This window comes from Pyxicephalus adspersus, chromosome 8, assembly GCF_032062135.1.
Source record: "Pyxicephalus adspersus chromosome 8, UCB_Pads_2.0, whole genome shotgun sequence".
NCBI classification, from domain to species: Eukaryota; Metazoa; Chordata; class Amphibia; order Anura; family Pyxicephalidae; genus Pyxicephalus; species Pyxicephalus adspersus.
The window spans coordinates 45,490,774-45,510,786 of NC_092865.1; the positions used below are offsets into that span (position 1 = coordinate 45,490,774).

General features: G+C 44.7%; 2 protein-coding genes across 3 annotated transcripts; one reads left to right on the top strand and one right to left on the bottom strand.

Moving 5' to 3' along the window:
- The first annotated feature begins 1,771 nt into the window (after positions 1-1,771).
- On the top strand, positions 1,772-15,327 carry PARP3 (poly(ADP-ribose) polymerase family member 3). Of its 2 annotated transcripts, none has more exons than XM_072420385.1 (11): positions 1,772-1,859; positions 5,488-5,720; positions 6,261-6,398; positions 6,559-6,753; positions 7,909-8,035; positions 9,251-9,474; positions 10,015-10,173; positions 10,553-10,639; positions 11,566-11,743; positions 12,378-12,524; positions 13,597-15,327. In XM_072420385.1, exons 2-11 carry the CDS (start codon positions 5,502-5,504, stop codon positions 13,764-13,766), a joined length of 1,644 nt encoding a protein of 547 aa, XP_072276486.1. In that variant the 5' UTR covers positions 1,772-1,859; positions 5,488-5,501; the 3' UTR covers positions 13,767-15,327. The 2 variants fall into 2 exon arrangements, with proteins under 2 accessions (XP_072276486.1, XP_072276487.1); XM_072420386.1 differs by lacking the exon at positions 1,772-1,859 and adding an exon at positions 3,836-3,937.
- ABHD14B (abhydrolase domain containing 14B) lies at positions 15,269-19,914 on the bottom strand. Its single transcript, XM_072420390.1, has 4 exons — positions 19,788-19,914; positions 17,013-17,238; positions 15,997-16,238; positions 15,269-15,593 (listed from the first exon to the last, which is right to left on the bottom strand). Exons 2-4 carry the CDS (start codon positions 17,224-17,226, stop codon positions 15,411-15,413), a joined length of 639 nt encoding a protein of 212 aa, XP_072276491.1. The 5' UTR covers positions 17,227-17,238; positions 19,788-19,914; the 3' UTR covers positions 15,269-15,410.
- Positions 19,915-20,013: the final 99 nt, after the last annotated feature.

The following is a 20,013-nucleotide window of genomic DNA, read 5'->3' on the forward strand; positions in this document are numbered from 1 at the left end:
AGAAGTAATGATGGTTTAGGAGACAGAAGAAGACGGGTAGGCAAGTTTGAAAAAAATGGATTTTGAGCGCTCCTTTAAATGAGCAGAAAGTAGAAGCAAGCCGGATAGGATGAGGAAGACCATTCCAGAGAGTCGGGTGGCTCTAGAGAAGTCTTGTATCCGTGCGTGTGAGGAGATTATGGGAGAGGAAGTCATTAGTATGTCATTGGAGGAGAGAAGAGAGCAGATAGGTCAGAAAGGTAAGTGGGACAAGAGCTGTGAAGGGATTTGAAGGCAAAGCACAGGAGCTTGAATTTGATTCTAAGGTGAAATGGAAGCCATTTAAGAGAAGTACAAGGAGATGGTGCATAAGAGGAGAGAATCGGGTTAGTGGAATACCAGCGAGAAGGATGTTACAGTAGTCCAGACGGGAGATGATAAGAGCGTGTACAAGGAGTTTGGTGGTCTCAGGGGACAGGTAGGGGCAGATTTTGGAGATGTTGCGTAGGTGAAAGTGACAGGACCTGGAAATGTTCTGAATATGGGGGGTAAATGAGAGGGCCGAGTCAAAGGTGACACCAAGACAGCGTGCCTGAGGGGAGGGCCGAATAACAGTGTTGTTAACATTTAGATATATGTCAGGGGGAGATTTGGAATTTGAGGGGGGGATGATGATGAGTTCTGTTTTATCCAGGTTGAGTTTCAGGAATCGGTCAGACATCCATGATGAGATGGCTGACAGGCAGCATGAGACCTTATCCAGGACTGAGGGAGACAGGTCAGGGTGGACAGATAGATTTAAGTGTCCTTGGGGAACACCAACAGGGAGGTGAGTAAGAGAGAAGGAATTACCATTGAAAGAAACTTGAAAGGAGCAGTCAGGCAGGTAGGATGCAAACCAAGAGAGAGCAGTGTCACTTATACCAATGGAGCGCACAAACTCCCTGATCTTTTCTTTGTCTTTGACACTGTTGATCACCCCCCTTCTAATAAATAACAATAATTAATTATAAAATAATAACATTATATCCTATGGATTTGCAAATCAGAACACCAGGCAAGAAAATCAAAGAAGATAATAATTAGGAAATTATTTGAAGAAAAAAAATTAAAATGGCTTTTGCTGCAATATTCACCTTCAGTCCTAAGATCCCTATTTGCAGTACTATTCTTCTGCCACTAGATGTCCCCATTATATTCCACAGTCATTATTATCCAATCTTCCCTGAATCTTGGCACCCTGGACCCGACCCCAGCTTATGATTGTGACTTATCGATAGTGGATGGAAAAGCAGTCATGAGCTCACCTCTGGCTCTGATCTCTCCTCCTATCAGCAGGTCTCTGACCAGCCCATGAACTGATTGGCTTCTTGTGCTGCTTCTTCTTCTCCCTGAAGCAGGGGCTAAACTGTGTCAGATAATTGTGACCACAGCCAGGAACTTCAAACTTCAGTGACCCCGGGATTTACATGATAGTGTCACCCTTCTGTCCAGGCAGTAGACAGTGATCTTGGATGATGTCTGAATAAATATGGTGCCGTCCTTATGGAGACAAAAGCAGATGGCAGCATTGTCGGGGGGGGTTGGGGTAATTGAGATCTCCCATCTGAGGTTGTCACCCTTACTGCCCCTTGCTGAATATTTCATTTCTCTTGGTTTGTTTTTTCCATTTCTGGGTGTGGTGTCCCCAGTGTGGTCACATGTTTCTGGCTGGAGTAATTCTCCATGTTGCTCTCTGTACCTTTAATCCAGCATGGAGCTGACGTATGAGGAGGGCGGTGTGTTGGGTGACAACTCTGGGAGGGGGAGAAGGAGGAGTGAGATCTCAGACTTGTATTGACTTGTTTTGCCCAGTCAGTGAGAGCGCACATAGGAGACCGGTATGTACTTCTCAGTGTGGGGTGTTATATTGATATGGCCTGTGGGGGTCATGGGGTTGTGGAACTACAAATCCTGAGAAATCCCAATGCAGCTATTACTAGGGTGCACACAAGTATGAAGTGGGTGTAAAGAGGCTGCAGTAGATGAGCGGGGACCACAAAAGGAGATGGAGACTTTTTCTTTTTAAAACTTCTTTTTTTGGTCTCAGGGCCTTCATTTGTAGTTTTGCTGGGATTTGTAGTTCTGCAGCTGAGAAGTTTCCATCCTGACCAGAGTGTGGCTGGGCTTGCTGGGATTTGTAGTGTCACAATAAGCAGATTGGCGCTCGGTGCAGCCCTGGGGTTGGTTGTGTGTTCTTCCAGGAATTTATAACACTTCGGTTCCTCTTTGTGATATTGCCCTGCCCACATCCGTGGCATTCTGTGCTGTGATCTGGGCACTGGGCCTGGAATGAGGCCACTCATCCTAACGGATATTTTGGGGATTCTCCAGGTACAAATTCTGGTAAACTGACTCATAACGACCTCTCAGAGCTCAGCATCATCACAGCTTGGTAATAGGGATGCATTGTAATAGCTGACGACTGCTGGAGAACTACAAGTCCCAGCATTCCCCACTGGTGCCATGTGACCCCCATTAGAGAGTGGTGAGACTGTAGGGGATGTGGCTCTATTCACACAAAAAGATGATTTACTAAAGGAGAAGAAGCACTTATTCTTCAAATCATGGGGCCCCCACCAGAACTTTAATGGGGCCACTCTGTAGGGACTCCTGTGGCCAGGGGGCCTATGCACCAGGTGTCATATGTGATCCCCATAACGCAGGGCAGTACAACAGTAAATTGAAGTATTTCACCTCCTCCAGTGCCGAGGCCTTCCCTTTCAAGCAACCAATCCTCTGTCACTCATCTTTGTTCTGCCCCCGAGGTATGTCATGTGACCACAGTCAATGCTCCTCAGGGGCAGAGCAGAGGAGAGTGAAAGAAGGCTGGCTCCTGGAAGCAAAATGACCAGGTACTGGTGGAAGTACTGCTCTACATCCTATTGCGGGGGGTTGTGTGGGGGTGCCAAGGTGGGGGTAACAAGTTGGGCCCCCACAATCACAGCAGCCACTTTCCCTATAGTTACACCAGAGTAAAGTGAATGTTAGTAAATGAAGTGAACCTGTGTTAAGGCAGAATTAAATCTATTGGTGATAACAGTAAATCATGCCTGAAAAAATGCCAAGTTGGAGTGCCGAGGGACAGGAAGTGGCTGCAGGAGCACTCGCAGATCTATCACCTGGGAACTTCAAGGAAAGTTTTATGCTGCAGTGAAATCTCTGTGTTTCTGTTACTTTCACAAAATAATTCTCAGCATGCTCTATATTGTCCATTCAGAATCAGCAAGTACAGCCTTCTTCTGTATCATCCAATCCCAATCAACGGTCACAGTTGTCCTCTGTATCATCCAATCATAATCTTTAAATGATTGAAATATTGATTACCCCGAAATATTTAGATTCTTTCATCACACCGATCGTATTTGTTGATCATCATCAGTTAAATTACAACACAACCAATAATCAGCGATCATCTTTATTTCCTGATTATTGGGCAGATATTTGAGGAGTCACGTGAAAGCGGATTTGTCTGTTTGCATACAGCTGAGATTTGCACGTGATGGGCGGTTGGTTTCTATGTTGTCAGTGAATTTCCCCAGAGAGTGGCCACATGTGCCAGCCACATTCACTGGATACAAAGTTACAATGTTGAAGTCTGATCACTGGGGGGGGGGGGGGGAAGAGACTGAGAAAATGTTTATTTCTCCCTGCAGCAGACTGATGACATCATCTCAGCCTAGGCAATGTCACATACCAGAGGTCCAGGATGGCTTTCTAATAATATAGGATGGAGCTTTGTGTTCACTGACAGGTCTTCTTTAATAAACACCATGGAGGTTCTCCCCTTAATAGATTGTTATCATTCAGTGACCGCTTGCTGCATTTATTTTTGGATGTCAGGTCAAGTCGGAATGAAATTATTCCCCATTGAGGGAATGTACCCGGTGAATCTGGAAGCATGCCCAGGATTCCCAAGGTGAGCCTTACCTGAGGAGAAATCTTCTAAAAATAGATGAACATTGTGATGTAAATCAATGAATGGAAACAACTATCTATGCATAGTGAGCGGGGGCAGAGCTCAGGTGACATGGTGAAGTGTGGAGGGGGCGGGGAGAGATAAGAGGTCATGTAACCTATATACCTGTCGTACAGGTGAGGTATATGCAGCATTATATACAGGAGAGGGGTGAAGGTTGTCCCTGCGGTCAGGTAAATCTTCTCTCATTGTTTAGACAAATATCAATGATTGAACCAGAACTGTTTTATTTTTATTGATTGGCTGCTTGTCTTGTTCAAAGCCACCAATAACATTTTTTTGATCGATATTTATTCATTTGACTGTTGTGCTGACCCCTGGTGCTCTGGAGATTCTTTATCATCTAATAATATATAATGGGGGGCTAACACTGCTATTGCTTTGCCATTTGGGGGTCACCACCCACTGGGGCCCCTCAGGTCCCTTGCAGAACAATGGGTTCAGTCTGCTCTTTGTTACCTCTTACTGACCACATCTTCAACTTCTGCCTTGCTCCAGGCAGTTCCTTGGTGACAACGTGCAGACATTTTTAACCCGGTGTCAGGTGACCTTGCGGCGTCAGGTATTGTGACAACAGGTGGGGGGGGGCTCTATTGTGTAGTGTAAATGTTGTCATAGCATTGAGAACAAAACTCTCTATTCATGAGACACACCCAGAGAGTAAAGAGCAGGGCGCTGGGAAGATACCTGCAACCCATCCACAGGTGGAATCCATTAGATATCTGCACGCTGCATTAACAACTGCAATTCATCTCCTGCAGCCTCCTTGCAGCTATTTACTGCCTACATAGCTCCAGGGCTTCCTGCTGGTGACAACACTGGGCCATATGTCTGAAATGTGTGCTGAAGCCACTTGTACTCTGCATTAGAATCCCTTGTCATAGGGTGACAACAAGAGCACAATTGGGAGACAAGAACAGAATGTTGTCACCTTATTACAGAAAGAGTTTGTTCATGGACCTTCATTGCAGGATCAACAAAGATCATTGTAATAAAAGTTGCAGATTTAAATATTTAAAATTACAGAATTAAATTTTGCAGGGGTGAATAGGAAGTTGTCACCGAGGGGCATAGACTCATTGGAGGACACATGGGGACATGGACAGGACTGGACACTGGAAGGGAAGTGCAGTGTGGTCACTGGGCAAAGAGGGGTCACTGGTAGGTACTGCACAGAACGGGGTGCAGCAAAATGTTGCAATTTGTTACACAAACAACAGCATTAAATCCCCAGGAGAGGTAAGTAGCACTGTCAGGTTTTTATTTCATGTCTTGGTATCAATGTTGCCACCCAGACAGGAAATCTGAAATGGAAAGACTTCCTGATTCAGTGACACATTGCTCTCTTTCCGACCAATCTTCATCTGTCCTAGCTGTAAAGTCCAGAGGGAAAGGAAATACAATACGATCAATAACCTTTCATTCATAACCAATAATCTATAATCAATGATCTGTTCATTCTTATCACCTCTCCTGTGTTCTGTCTGCAGATTCAGCATACACAATGGCACCCAAGAGGAAGGCAGCAACCCAGACCCAGGGCACCACCAGAGGGAAGAGGTCCAAAGTGAAAGAAGAAATTAAGGAGGAGGTGAAGGAGGAGGAGATTTCACCCCCCGACCGCTTCCAGAGTGCTAAACAGATCCTCCAAGCTGCTGCTGGGAAGAAGGGGAAAGCCAAGATAGACTCGGCCTGTTCACTGGGCAGCTGCACCGGCTATGAGGTGAGTACCTACTAGATTGTAAGCTCTTTGGGGCAGGGTCCTCTCCTCCTGTATCACTGTCTGTATTTGTCTGTCATTTGCAACCCCTATTTAATGTACAGCGGTGCATAATATGTTGGCGCTATAAAAATCGTGTTTATTATTAATAAAAATAATAATATTAATAATATCGACCACAGACACTCAACGTAGAGACAATTATGTGCAGCGATGTAGAAGGAGCCAATCAGAAGTGAGAGTTCACACACAGACACCGCACTGTAAAAGTGTTGTCTTCATGGGTCTAAAATAAGGCAGATCAAGGCTGGCACTTACCTAATGGCTGGCACCCCTCTTATGGCCTGCAACTCCTTCAAGGCTGGCACCACTCTTTGGCTGTCGCCTCGCTAATGACTGGCACCCCCCCTAATGGCTGGAACCTCCCTCACAGCTGTCACCCCTCTCATGGCTAGCGCATCTCTCATGGCTGTAACCTCCTTAATGGCTGGCACCCCTCTCATAGCTGGCACCTAACTTGGCACCTTATGCTCCTTCTTTCAGGTCTTGGAAGACTTTGATTGTATGCTGAACCAAACAAACATCGGCCACAACAACAACAAATTCTACATCATCCAACTCATCCACTGCCCTCAGAGTAAGCCCCCCCAGTATGTCAGCTGGAACCGCTGGGGCCGCGTGGTGAGTAAATCCAAACCCACCAACATCCTCCAGGTTCTGCATGGAGTAGGAGAATTCCTGTTGTAAGCCTCCATGGAAGGTTTTTAGGGTACCTGACCTCCCCAAGCCAGCTGCCCCTCAAAAATATCTCCATTTCACCAGACATCTCCCATTATTACAGGGGGAGGTCGGCCAGTCCAAGGCCACTCATTTCGCCGACGTGGAAGCTGCAAAGAAGGATTTTGAGAAGAAGTTTAAGGATAAGACGAAGAACAACTGGTCACAGCGTGACAATTTCACAGCTCACCCCGGAAAATACACCATGATTGAGGTGCAGCATGACGACGACGAGGACACTGGGGAGGCCATGGTGAAGGTATACCAATGTAGAATTATAACTGCTGTCATTCTTTCAGCTCAGTCAGTAGGTTGGGGGTAGGTCCATTACCATGGGGCATTGCCTAACTACCCTGGAGGTCAGGGATCTAAAATGCCTAAGGGTTTGGAGCACAAGATGAAAATAAACAATCACACCTCACACACATGGATGAAAAAGAGTTTTAGATTCACCAGCTGGGTGAATCTTTTTCCTTATTCAGATCCCTCTGCCCTGAAGTCCCTCATGCCCTCTTTTCTCCTGCTTTTGTGTGAATCTACATCTCTGTAAAATGTATAATTTAAATATTATAAATGTTGTTTTGGACTGAACCCCCATCCAGGATATAAATGATTTCATTTCTTTGAAATAGGAATATAAAGGAAATGTCATCATGAAAAAAAAAAAGTTTGATTAATTTTTAGGCATTCATTTTCCTGGTCCCAAAAAATAAGAACATGGGGCTTTGGCAGGGGACCAGGGAGTGTTCTTCTTCTTTCCTATTGGCAGAAGTCAGGAATGCCATGCGGATGTGACATTGCTATCAGCATCACAAGGCAAGCTGTAAACCGAGAAGAATATTTTATGCAAATCTCAGAATTTGTGCAAATGTGGGCATGTTGATCAGGCTGAAAATTCTGCAAACCGGGTATTGTGCAGAAATAAAGGCAATTAATTGGGAATAGCCACGTAAATATTTTGGAAAGTATAGAATCTGGAAATGGGAGTTTAGCTCTAGTTGAGCCAGGCTTTACAAATTTGTACATTATGACCGATGAGTCCTCTCCAGGGACAGTCTATTTTCCTCCTCTTTCCTGGCTCCTCTGCCACTTGTCAGCCATTGGTCAGCCATGGATGAAGTTACTTCTGCACCTGGCTCTATATTTAGTATCTTAGAAATGGCAACACAATGCATGTTTTGCAGGATGTGCATGCAAAAAAAATGCAAAGAGTATTTTGAGAAAAAAAAGACATCAACAATTTTCCTGCCAAATACCTCCACCCCATTACTTAACATTACCTGGAGTCAGTTCCACTTATCAGAGCAGGGTATTTGGCCACCAATGGAAGTTTGTTCATTGATTTGTTGAACGTTAAATGGACAGAATGTGCAATTTAATTATTTTATACTGACTATGAACTTACATCCCACAGGTGGACACAGTGGACGGCATGGCCAAGAAGGTGAAGCCTTGTTCCCTGGACAAACCCACCCAGGAGCTGATGACATTGATCTTCAGCAGCGATATGTTCAAGGATGCCATGCAGACCATGAATCTGGGTAAATATAGAATTCCTACCAAACAGAGATCTTTGACATGCCACTTTATTGTGCAGAGTGATGGGTGAATGACTCTTTGGCCCTGATTTATGATTAAGTTGTCCAAGGCTGGAGAGAATACACTTTCAGAAGTGAAGCTGGGTGATCCAGCAAACCTGGAATGGATCTGGTCCGGGATTCAAAACACTTGCTAGCAACTAGCAAATGATTTTTAAAAATCCATTCCATGTTTTCTGAATCACCCAGCTTCACTTCTGAAAATGTATTCTCTCCATCCTTGGAGAACATTATTAAATCAGGGGCTTTGTGTAGTCTATTTTGTTGTCTTTTTCTGCAGCCACTTTTTGTCTACATGCATTCCAATGGCTGCATTACAATGCTCACCACAGATTTTCAGGTGGTGACAACATTATGATAGATATGTCTGCACAATGTGCAAAGGTTTTTTCATACAAAGTCATCATTGGGGGAGCATGTGACTGCACAGACTCCATGTGACCCATACACCATGAGGTGGGCATTAACATAGAGTTACCCCCTCCCAGTGGCCATTAATGTGGAGTTGTTTCCATTTATATGCACTTATATATGAAGTTCCTACTCAATCCGCTTTTGGCATCCACTTTTCTTTAAAGGCTTTCCACAAGATTTTGCAAGGTCTCTGTGGGTATTTGCCCCCATTGGTGAGGTCAGGTACTGATTGTGGGGATTTGCCCCTATTGGTGAGGTCAGGTACTGATGTGGGGATTTGCCCCTATTGGTGAGGTCAGGTACTGATGGTGGGGATTTGCCCCTATTGGTGAGGTCAGGTACTGATGGTGGGGATTTGCCCCTATTGGTGAGGTCGGGTACTGATGGTGGGGATTTGCCCCTATTGGTGAGGTCAGGTACTGATGGCGGGGATTTGCCCCTATTGGTGAGGTCAGGTACTGATGGCGGGGATTTGCCCCCATTGGTGAGGTCAGGTACTGATGTTGGAAGAGAAGACCTGGCTCACCATTCCAGTTCATCCCAAAGGTGTTCAGTAGGATCAGGGCTCTATGCAGGACACTCGGGTTCCCCAACACTAAACAAAATATTATAATTGCTTTGTTAATAAAAATGTGTTAAAAAGGGGAAGATAAATCAGACTACTTTGTATGAACCAAATAGGAATCAATGCCTGGATATTATTTGTGGTCAGTGCTAAGTGACTGTGATCTGTCTGTGTTGCAGATATAAAGAAAATGCCCCTGGGGAAGCTGAGTAAGGGGCAGATAGCTAAGGGATTTGATGCTCTGGAGGAGCTGCAGGCTGCAATTGACAGAAAAGCCGGCAAGAAGACGCTGAGTGATCTGTCCTCCCGCTTCTATACCATCATTCCGCACAACTTTGGGCGCCAAATCCCCCCTGTCATCGACACCCAGGAAATCCTACAAGCCAAGAAAGACATGTTACTGGTACCGGGGATCATTCTATACACAGGGGGTATGGGAAGAATGGAAACTTTGCTGCCTCCCCAGCTATTAATTTGATTATAAACCAGAAAAGGGGAGCTGGGGGCAAAAGTGAACTGTTCCAAGGAGGACTGGTCAGTTTGATGCCATGATATGTTTCTATTGAGTGTACTAGAATTAATTCTTGGGGAAATGATCCAGTCCAGCCGACTGTGCTGATTTCAGAGATCTTATGTAAAGATTATTGATAGCCCCTTAGAGATATAAACTAACAACAAAAAGAAGAAAGAGTGAGTTTTTTGGGGGTATATTTTTTGGTATATATATATATATTTTTTGGCCCAGACACTCTGAAATGGTCTTCCTCGTCCTATTAGGTTTCCCCTACTTTCTGCAAATTTAAAAAAGCCCTTAAATCCTAATACTTCAACCTCACTTACCCATCTTCTTCTGTCTATAACCCTCACTACTTCCCACCAATCAATATCTCCAACCAAACTCGTCCACATTGTTTCTCTCTAAATGTTTTCATTGCTTCATCAGGTCCTGGCAGACATCGAGTTGGCTCAGACTCTGCAGGCAGACAAGGTGAAGCAGGAACAGGAATCTCAATTAGAGGAGGTTCCCCACCCCCTGGATGTGGATTATCAATTACTGAAGTGTCAGCTCAACCTACTGGATCCGAAATCTGAGGAGTACAAGGTGAGGGGGGGGGGCGGTCTAAAGAGCAAGTGCTCAGGACAATGTACACATTATTGGTGGAACCAATGATGGGACCAATGATGAAACCATTGATGGAACCAATGATGGAACTATTGATGGAACCAATGATGGAACCAATGATGGAACCAATGATAGAACCGATGATAGAACCACATATTGAGGTTTGGGATGCTGATGGGTATTTTTACATTACCCAACCAAAAGAGAATACAGACTGTTGTAACTTACCTTTTCCCATTTTAACATTTTAAGAGATGTCAGGTTTGTTTCTCTCCGTATTTAGCATAGTGGGTTGAATGGCACAATTATGGGAAACCGTCAGCTTCTATGTATGTAATGTTTCATGTTTATCTTATAGGTGATTGACACGTATGTAAAGAACACGGGATCTACCTATAGGAAGCTGAAAATCCTGAATGTCTGGCGTGTGGATCGAGACATGGAGGTCAGTCATACATTGTCAGTGTACTTAAAGAAACAGCTGAATGCAGATTTTAGAAACTCAGTTCCCCCCATTTGTTGTCCATGTTTTCGCTCCATGTACTGTGCTCATCCTTTATACTCTTTGGGTCTGATTTATTAAAGCCCTTCAACACTGGAGAAGATATATTATCATAGGAGAACCTGAGTGATCCAGCTAACCTGGAATGGATTTAATTAAAATGATATGCTATTATATAGCAAATGATTTCAATCCTGGACCAGATCCATTTCAGGTTTGCTGGAACACTCAGCTTCACCCATGACAGACTGTCTGCTCCAGTCTTGGAAAACTTTAATAAATCAGGTCCATTGTCTTCAAGTGGTGGTAGCAGCTGAGCTTCACACCTTTGCTCGGTGATTTTGGCAAAATGCATCAGTGCACTGAGCATTGGTGCTGCTGCTTAAAGTCCATGCTGAGGAATTGATGACAACCACAAAACTGAACTAAGCAGTTGTTGCCACTGTAGGAAAAGGTATTTGATCTACTTCCTGTCTGCATGCACGGACTCCAGCATTTCCTTGATGACAATGGTGAACCATGCCTGAGCAATGGGTGTCAATGCAACTGCTTGTAGTCTTCACAAGGCGGGGGGGAAAGCCTAATACAGGGTGACAACACAGAACAAGAACAAAGAGTTGTCACCTTATAAAGGAAGTGAGGACTTATATTCCATAATCACCATCTGGGATCATCTGAGTAAAAGTTGCAGATTCAAAAGCTTGAAAATAACCTTTTAAGTACCATTAACATGTTGATGCTCAAATAAGAGTTTTAATATATAGATTCAATCAATTTTCAAGAGTCGATGTCTGTTTATGTACATTATTTCCCAGAATACCCTCCCATCTCTCTATTTCTTTCACTCTTTTTAATCTTCATTCCCACAGGAGGAAAGACTGAAAGAACACAAAGACATCGAGAACCGACGTTTGCTATGGCATGGCACCAATGTGGCAGTGGTGGCGGCCATTCTGAAAAGTGGCCTGCGCATAATGCCCCATTCAGGAGGGCGAGTGGGCAGAGGGATTTACTTTGCCTCAGAGAACAGTAAATCTGCAGGTTACGGTAAGATTGTGGTGACCAGGCAATATAAAAGTGTGACAGGTTCTCTTGATAGCGATTCACACCTATTGATAAGGGTTTGTCACATGATGGAGCTCTACCTGTGATCCTCATGTGACCTTCCTACCTACCCCATGATAGCATTTGAGTCTGGCGATTGGCTGATCTGGCTAATGCATTGCATCCTTGGTGCAAAGGGAAGAAGGTCACATGATCACCCATATCTGGAAGTACTAGGCATATCTGAGGGCTCTACCAGGTGAACAGAAAACTGGAGAAGACAATGAACGTGATTATGAGCTAGTAAAATGTTTTAAAGAGAACCTTTGGTGACTGTGACATCTTCATAGTTCACAAATCTGCCTTGATTTGTAGAAGACCACATAGGGGGAACCTGGGGCAAACATTGGGGGTGTCTGCCTTTCCATCATTGGGTGCTGCAGATAAAAATAGGAATCATTGGACAGGGAAAGTTTTTCCACTGGCCGGAATACCCAGCACAGCTAGGAGTAGCGCTGTAGGTTGGTGGTGCACTGAACCCAGAACCTAATGCTGCAAGGGCAATAGTGCCAACTGCTGAGCCACATGAACCACGTGAATGTTTGCCATGGCAATGATCTCTCCTTTGCTCTTGCAGTTGGTTGCACCACGAAGGGCCTTGGAATCATGTTCCTGAATGAAGTGGCTCTGGGGAAGGAGCATCACATCACCAGAGATGACTCATCCTTGAAGAAGGCTCCTCCAGGCTATGACAGTGTGGTGGCACGCGGAATCACTGAACCAGGTAATTATTTCATCTTATCAGTTATCTTTATTTCTAAGAACCAGTGCAGAGTCATAATACACATGTCATGTGACCTTTGCTAAAGAGAAGGATTAGGGTTCTGATTGGATATTCTTCCCTTAGGCAGGGCTGATGTGGCCAATGCTGCAGCCATAGTAAGGCCTTCAATAGACAGGCTTGTGTTTCAGGAATAGCTTTGGAAACTAAAACCTCAAAAGTAATAAAAAGAGGGGTAGAGGGGTCTGGTGGTCAGCTGTCAGATTCCAGGTATGGCCAATATTAGGTTGTCGGGGGAGGAGGGCAAACTACTCATTTGCCAAAGCTCTCCACCACCACCAGGTGGCCACAAATTCAGGGCTCCAAATGGCAGGGGGCTGTAATGCTGTGCGTTTGGAGCCCCCAGTTCATATCTGAGTATTTTGTCTAAAATTGTCCCTGGACCCCATTGATCTTTTATGACCCCTCTCTAGCCAAACCTAAACCATACCATATACCATTTAAAGCAAAATATAATCCCCCCCCCCAGGCCCCTATCCAGTGCTCCTTCTGGGTGTCAGGCCCCCCCTTTTGAACATAAGTACCAGTCCCTGACAGTCCCCTTGTGCTCACACAATTGCTTCTTTTTCTGAGTCCAGAGAGGCCCCAACGCTAGACAACCAATAGGAATTGTTTACATCATGCAGACAGTGATAAGAACACCTGAGATTGAATCACTCAGAAAAGAAAATCAATCAAGAAAAGAGAAGACTAGGGACAAATATGTCATGTGACCTCAGCTTTATGTGATTTTACATGGTCACTGGATCACACACTGACTTTTGGGGACTCTAATTATAAAATATTTGTCCTGTAACCCCCCCCCCCCCCATTCCCCCGCTCCAACTACCCTGATCTCTGTCAATAAAATCTTATAATTTTTTATTATATATAAATTGGCACTGACAGCGGTCTAACTCCAGATTCAGCAGAATGAGTGAGACTTTGGAATGTTGGTGCTGACATTATTTGATATTCTTGTTGCTGATCCTGTATAATTATTTCCTTTTATTTGGTTTTCTTTTTCCTGGTGTAGATCCCAAGAAGGATTATGAGCTGAATCTGGGTGGTCGGAAAATCATTGTACCGCAAGGACCGCCAATAAAAATGTCCAAATTCCAGGACTCGTTCTTCTCTCAGAGCGAATACCTGGTGTACAAGGAGAGCCAGGCCCGAATGCGCTACCTGTTGCTCATACAGTTCTAAAAGAGTCTTGTGTGTTCTCCAATGACCGGACCCCCAATTCTGCCCAAACTTACCATTACCATGTGACATAAGTCAGAGCCAATCAGATGGCGAGGAATCAGTAACATCACAGAGGAACAGTTCTAGATTCTGGTCCAGGATGGCGATCGTTGGCTCCAAAGGAATCCATAAAAAGTTTGGACTGTATATATGAATGTGGCCAGAAAAACAGAAACCCCTGCAGCAGAATTAGGCTTCTAGGTGTGCCCAGCTATGGGGGTGATCCGGGGGGTGTTCAGGTAGAAAGCAACAACCTACCTTTGCTGCACTCCAGTACTTCTGAGTGATCATGTGACCTCTTGTCTTTGCCCCCCAGGATGCGGTGCTCAGGTGTGAGTGGGGCTGCAATGTGGAGAATTGAGTGAATAAGCCAGGACTAGTTTTAGGCAATGTAAAACTAAGAAATTGCACGTACAAGGAGCTGGAATGCAGTGCACTTAGGGCCCCAATATTCCTAAAACCACCCCTGGCTGCGTAAGTTCTACGTTGGATTGGTTCTAAGGCTCTGAAAGGTAAATGAAGAGGCAGGGATGGGAGCGTTAGGGATCTGACAATCCGGATTTGACAATCTATTCTTTTCAAGGCATATATAGAAAATATATATATATATATATATATATATATATATATATATATATATATATAGCCCCTGACATCTGCCTGTTCAGCCCTCCACATTCATGCTTTATATTCCACATTCATCTCCAGGGCGCAAAATGTCTACTTCACAATAACCAACATGACACCCACAGGTGGTCCACCATAGTACAAAATGGGGTTTCCGTTTTTTTGGCCATTAGTTTTATATGTTTTATGTGCATCCTACTAATGCTGCATTATAGAGATCTGTGTGTGTGTACAAAGTTTTGTGACTCTGAAACCAAATCATATTTTATTCTACATTTACTAAACTAAGTGAGAAACAGGGTAAAGGAAACAGTGGACGGCACATGGCCCCTGGGCTGCAGGTTGGGCACCAGAGGGTTACAACCTCTGTCATGGTTTCAGTGCCCTTTGGCCATTGAGGAACCTCAGTAATGAAGGGGGTAAAACCTCTGTGCTCTCCTCTCCCCTTGACCCCCACAGCCCCTCCCCCACAGGCAGAGATCTCGGTCTGCTTTTTACTTATTACATCAACTTTTATCCCTTTGGCAGGTTCTCTTTATAACAATATATCACACAACTAACAGTGAGATGAGGACCCTGACCTGTAACAATTATTGTCAGGGGGCTTAAGTAGCTACAATCATTGTGTGACAACTTTATGTTTTTAGATTGTAAGCCCTTCGGGGCAGACAGCAGCACCTGACAGTCAGATCTTAGAAAAGCATTGCTCTTTATTGTTTGCACTATAAAGAGGAGGAGGGGAGATGTATGGGGGGGTATTGATTTGCAAGTGCAATGATTATAATAAAATCTATAATATATGAAAAGAAAAGAGGAGCCGCAGTGCACAGAGAGGATGGGGGAGGGGTTATGTAGTTTATTAATAATCATTATTACATTTGACTGGCAATCTGTAGTGTTTGGTCTCCTGGTCTGTGGTGTTTGGTCCAGTTGTACAATCATGCGTAATCACTGCGGGTTGGCCGCGTATTGGAATCATCATTTCAGGCTGGAGAGGAATTCCAAGAGTCCGCGATGCCAGGTGTCTGGGTCATCCAGGTAACAGGCATGCCCCGCCCCTTTCATGCAAAACACCTGGTGATTGGTCAGATTCTTCAGGTTCTGCAGAGAGACCTCCCCCAGCTGCTCGTCCTTATCCCCATACACGATCAGAGTGCGAACCTACACACAACACAATGGTATTAATAATTCTGAGAATGCTGCTTCCCTGGCCTTACCTGGTCTCTTCCTCATGGGAGAACCTGGGTGATCAAGCAAACCTGGAATGAATCTGGTCCAAGATTGTAAACATTTATCAACTTAAAGCAAGAGATTTTTAGGGAACTCATTCAAGGGTTGCTAGATCACCCAGGTTCTCCTATGATAGTCTTATCATATGATATGATGATCTTATCCAGCCTTGGAGAATTTCAATAAATCCGGCCCACTGACTTTCATGCCAGGAAAAGCATGCAGCAAGCAAAGTCACAAGTCCCCACCTGCATGCTGCAATCTCACAGCCAGGCAAGTAGCATTCCAACTTCTTTCACCTAGCAGACTGGTCATAGTGACAGGTGCTCTTTACCTGGATGCGTCCATAGTCCTGCGCGGAGAACTTGTCTGTGCAGATGGGTGCCACGGGCACATAGGCTGCGAAGCTCTGCTGATTGTTGTGGAGGAGAGGCAGTGAAAACATACCGCTGAGTGAGGGGCTTATTATCACCGCAGGGGCCAAATTCAGGGAGTCCAGCACTTCCTGTATGAAGGAAGCTGGGGCCGGTTCTCCCAGTGGGCATGGGGCCACAGCATCTTTAGAGCGACCCAAACCTGTAAACACAGAACCCAGCCTATCAGTCTTCGTGCACAGGAGCTGACACTCTAATGTCCCCCCACAGTCACACACTATTATTATACATTTATATAGTTCTGACATATACCACAGTGCTGTTCAGAGATCATTCAGCCAGTCCCATCAGTCTCTGTACAGAGAAGCTGACACTCTAATGTCCCCACAGTCACACACTATAATTATACATTTATATAGCTCTGACATATACCACAGTGCTGTACAGAGAACATTCAGCCAGTCCCATCAGTCTCTGTACAGAGGAGCTGACACTCTAATGTCCCCACAGTCACACACTATTATTATACATTTATATAGCTCTGACATATACCACAGTGCTGTACAGAGAACACTGAGCCAGTCCCATCAGTCTCTGTACAGAGTAGCTGACAATCTAATGCCAACCACAGACATGAGCTATGAAAGATAAATTAGCTGCTAACATCCTGTAGTTTGGTGACAACATTACCTCCAATGCCCTGAATTCTAAGCAGTGTTGTCAGACCGACCCATTTCTCCTTTGCTGGGCTACAGAACTCCTTTCATCTGCTCATCTCCACATTATAAGAATGAGTTTGGTATTTTACGGGAGAACAAGACATTGATGACAACATTGCTGGGTAATTAAGTGCAGCAGAGGAAGGGTTGTCAGCCCAATACAGAACATTAGGGGATCCCTGGATTTCTGGAAGTTTTTAAAGGTATAAAACACATTACAATGATATAGTGTGGAGCCTCCATCGCACTTCACGCACCTGGCAGGTCAATGGCGACAGCTCGGTGTCCGGCAGCAGCCAGCTTGTGCAGCGTGCCGAGCTCCAGCCATGTCTGGGATGAGAATCGAATTCCATGCAGGAGTAGGATGGGGGGCCTGGGGGTGCTCGGGGCCTGTGGTGGTATGGCCTCACGGTAAAACAGTGTCTGCCCTGAAGTGGTGACAGTTCCTTCTTGTATCTGGGGCTCTGCCATGGCTGCCTGGACCTGCACGAGAGAACAATGAACATTGTGTCACCTGGATAAAGATTTGTTACTTTGAATCCTCTGACGTGGGGGGATCTCTAAGCAGGGGTGTAACCAGAAATCTTGGAACCCTCTTTCAAGGATTTTCATTGGACTCTATGAGTGGCGGCCAATAGGAAATCACATGACCCATTCTAAGCCTTGGTTCTGAACATTTGCTGGCTGCTGCTGATTGGCAGTTGATAAGGGTAGGGAAGGGAAGGATGGCAAGGAACTGAAAATGAATTTTTGGAATAATATAAATATTTATGTTAAAGCACTAAATTTGGTAGCTGTCATTGCTGACTTGTTTTATAAGGTGCCGGTTCCAGGGCCCTCATCCTCATACTACCTATCTGATAGAAGGTATTGTTGTGCCCCAGGGTGCACTGACCTCCTTAGTTCCAGGTGAAATGACATTCACATCCTGCTCAAATATTCCCAAAACCTCCACCTGCGAGCCAATGAGGTGTCAGCACCAACTCGTCGCATAATTCGAACAGAAAAAAGTGTGTGTGTGGGGGGGGGTCACAACACACTGACCAATCAGCTGCTCAGCTGATAAGAACTGTAAAACAAACTTCATGTGTGTCAAAGGGAAAAAATGAGAAATAACTCCACACCCAAACCATAAACTGAATAATAAAGTGCTGGCTGTATGGGAAATGTCCTGACCTGGTCATGGATCTGAGCATGATACCCAGCCCTCCAGGGACTACAAGTCCCAGCAAGGCCAGACATCTGTGACTGGGGGCTAGACATTTATAAAGCCAATTAGGGATACAAAAAATGAGGTGATATCTTTGTTCTTGTCCTGTGTATGGTGTTGTGAAGAGGAGGAAGTGAAAGATCTGCAACAGATTCAGCTTCATGGATGAAACAGATTTAGATCTGAATAGACTCACAATTAAGAAGTGATCAGGGGAAGGTTTTATGATGCTGTAGTTCTACGTTACAGCAGCAGAGGGCAGAGTTGGTGAAATAAACCAAAGAATTATGGTAAATCTATAGCATAATCTGATGCTGCTTCCCCACCAGACAGAATATCAATAAATCATCAATATATCATTAATATGATATATCAAATAAAGAAACTGCAGAAATGAAAGCTCCAGGATTAACACTGGCTTCACTGTCTGCATGCTTGCTCCATGTTGTATGTATTTTGGTAGACTGCCCCCAATAGGTGGACATTGTAAATACATCAGCAGTTCCCTTAGGTATAATGACAGATAAAAATCCCAGGCTTGGGGCTCATTATAGCAGCGCGTTGGGTGATAAAGTCGGTGCAACAGGCAATGCGCAATTCACATTAACATGCATTATGTATTGCTGCGTTACAGCGCCATGGATTTAGAATCGCACACCGCACTGCAAGGCATGCAAGTCGCAGCAAATCTCTGCATTTATGGTCTGCCCATATTTTTTTTTTTTTTTATCGAATCTCGCGATCCGTGCTAAAACACACCCCGTGAACGGTAAAAAAAGAGCGCCTGGTTTTTAGGCCAAGGCATTCTCCCAAGACAAAAGGGCTAACCCATAAGGGAATAGCACCCTCCATCAAAAAAGTGGCACACAAATACCACACCAGTGACAAGTCTGCCCATATAATGCACCGCAATGGGTTGGGCCCCTGACAATGGGCCCTCAATGATCCAACTGGGGTAAAATTGTGAAATTCTTAGCAGGCTCTGGTGATGGAGAGAACAACGCCCGACTGTAAAAGGTTTATGTGAAATAAATCCGCTCTGCATTCCTTGTGTTGTATTGAGTTTCGGTGGCCGTGGGAAATCTCTGCACTGACCAATGAGACGCAGCTAAAAATTGAGTGTGTGTGTGCAGGTCTTATACATGGTTCAATGTTCTGTAGACACTGTATAGGTATTATACTGCACACGGTGCAATGCTCTGCAATCACTGTCCAGGTTTATTCTCTATCAGGTGCAATGCTCTGTAGAGTGTGCAGGACTATTCTGGAAAATGTAATGCTCTGCAGGTACCCATTAGGGCTATTCTGTATCTGGTGCAATGCTATGCAGAAGGTGTGCAGGGCTTATCCTATACAATGATCGACGTTCTGTAGACATTGTACAGGTAATATACTGCACAAGGTACAATGCTCTGCTGACATTGTGCAGGTCTATTCTGAAAGGTGCATGGTTCTGCAGTAACCATTTAGGGCTATTCTGTATAAAGTACAATACTCTGCAGAACATTGTTCAGGGGTTTTATAGTGTACATGGTGTGATACCCTGCAATCACTCCCCAGATCTAGTCTGTATCTGGTGCAATGCTCTGCAGAAGGTGTACAGATCTTATCCTCTAAATGATATAATGCTCTGCAGACTGTCCTGCTTCTGCATACATTCAGTCTTATAGTCTTTTACTTCTACGGTGCAATGCTCTGCAGAATACTGCCCTGCTCCTATCCTGTACATGGTGCAATGCTCTGCACCCCTCCCCCTCCCTATATGAATGCCCCCTGTAATTAGCAGTTACAATAATTAATGACAGATAAGGAGGGGACCTACCAGGGTCTGCAGGGGATCCAACCAGCACAAGTCTAAAGTTCAGACAGGAAGCCACAAACAACTTCATAGCTGCTCCTCTGCGCCCCCTATTGGGCCGATGCCCTCCCTGCAGAGCATTGCATGCTAGGCGCTCACATACACAGATCTGCGGGTCATTGTGCAGAAGATTCACCCACCATGAGTTCATTTATTTGTATTGTTATACATCGATTCATCGAGCTTTATA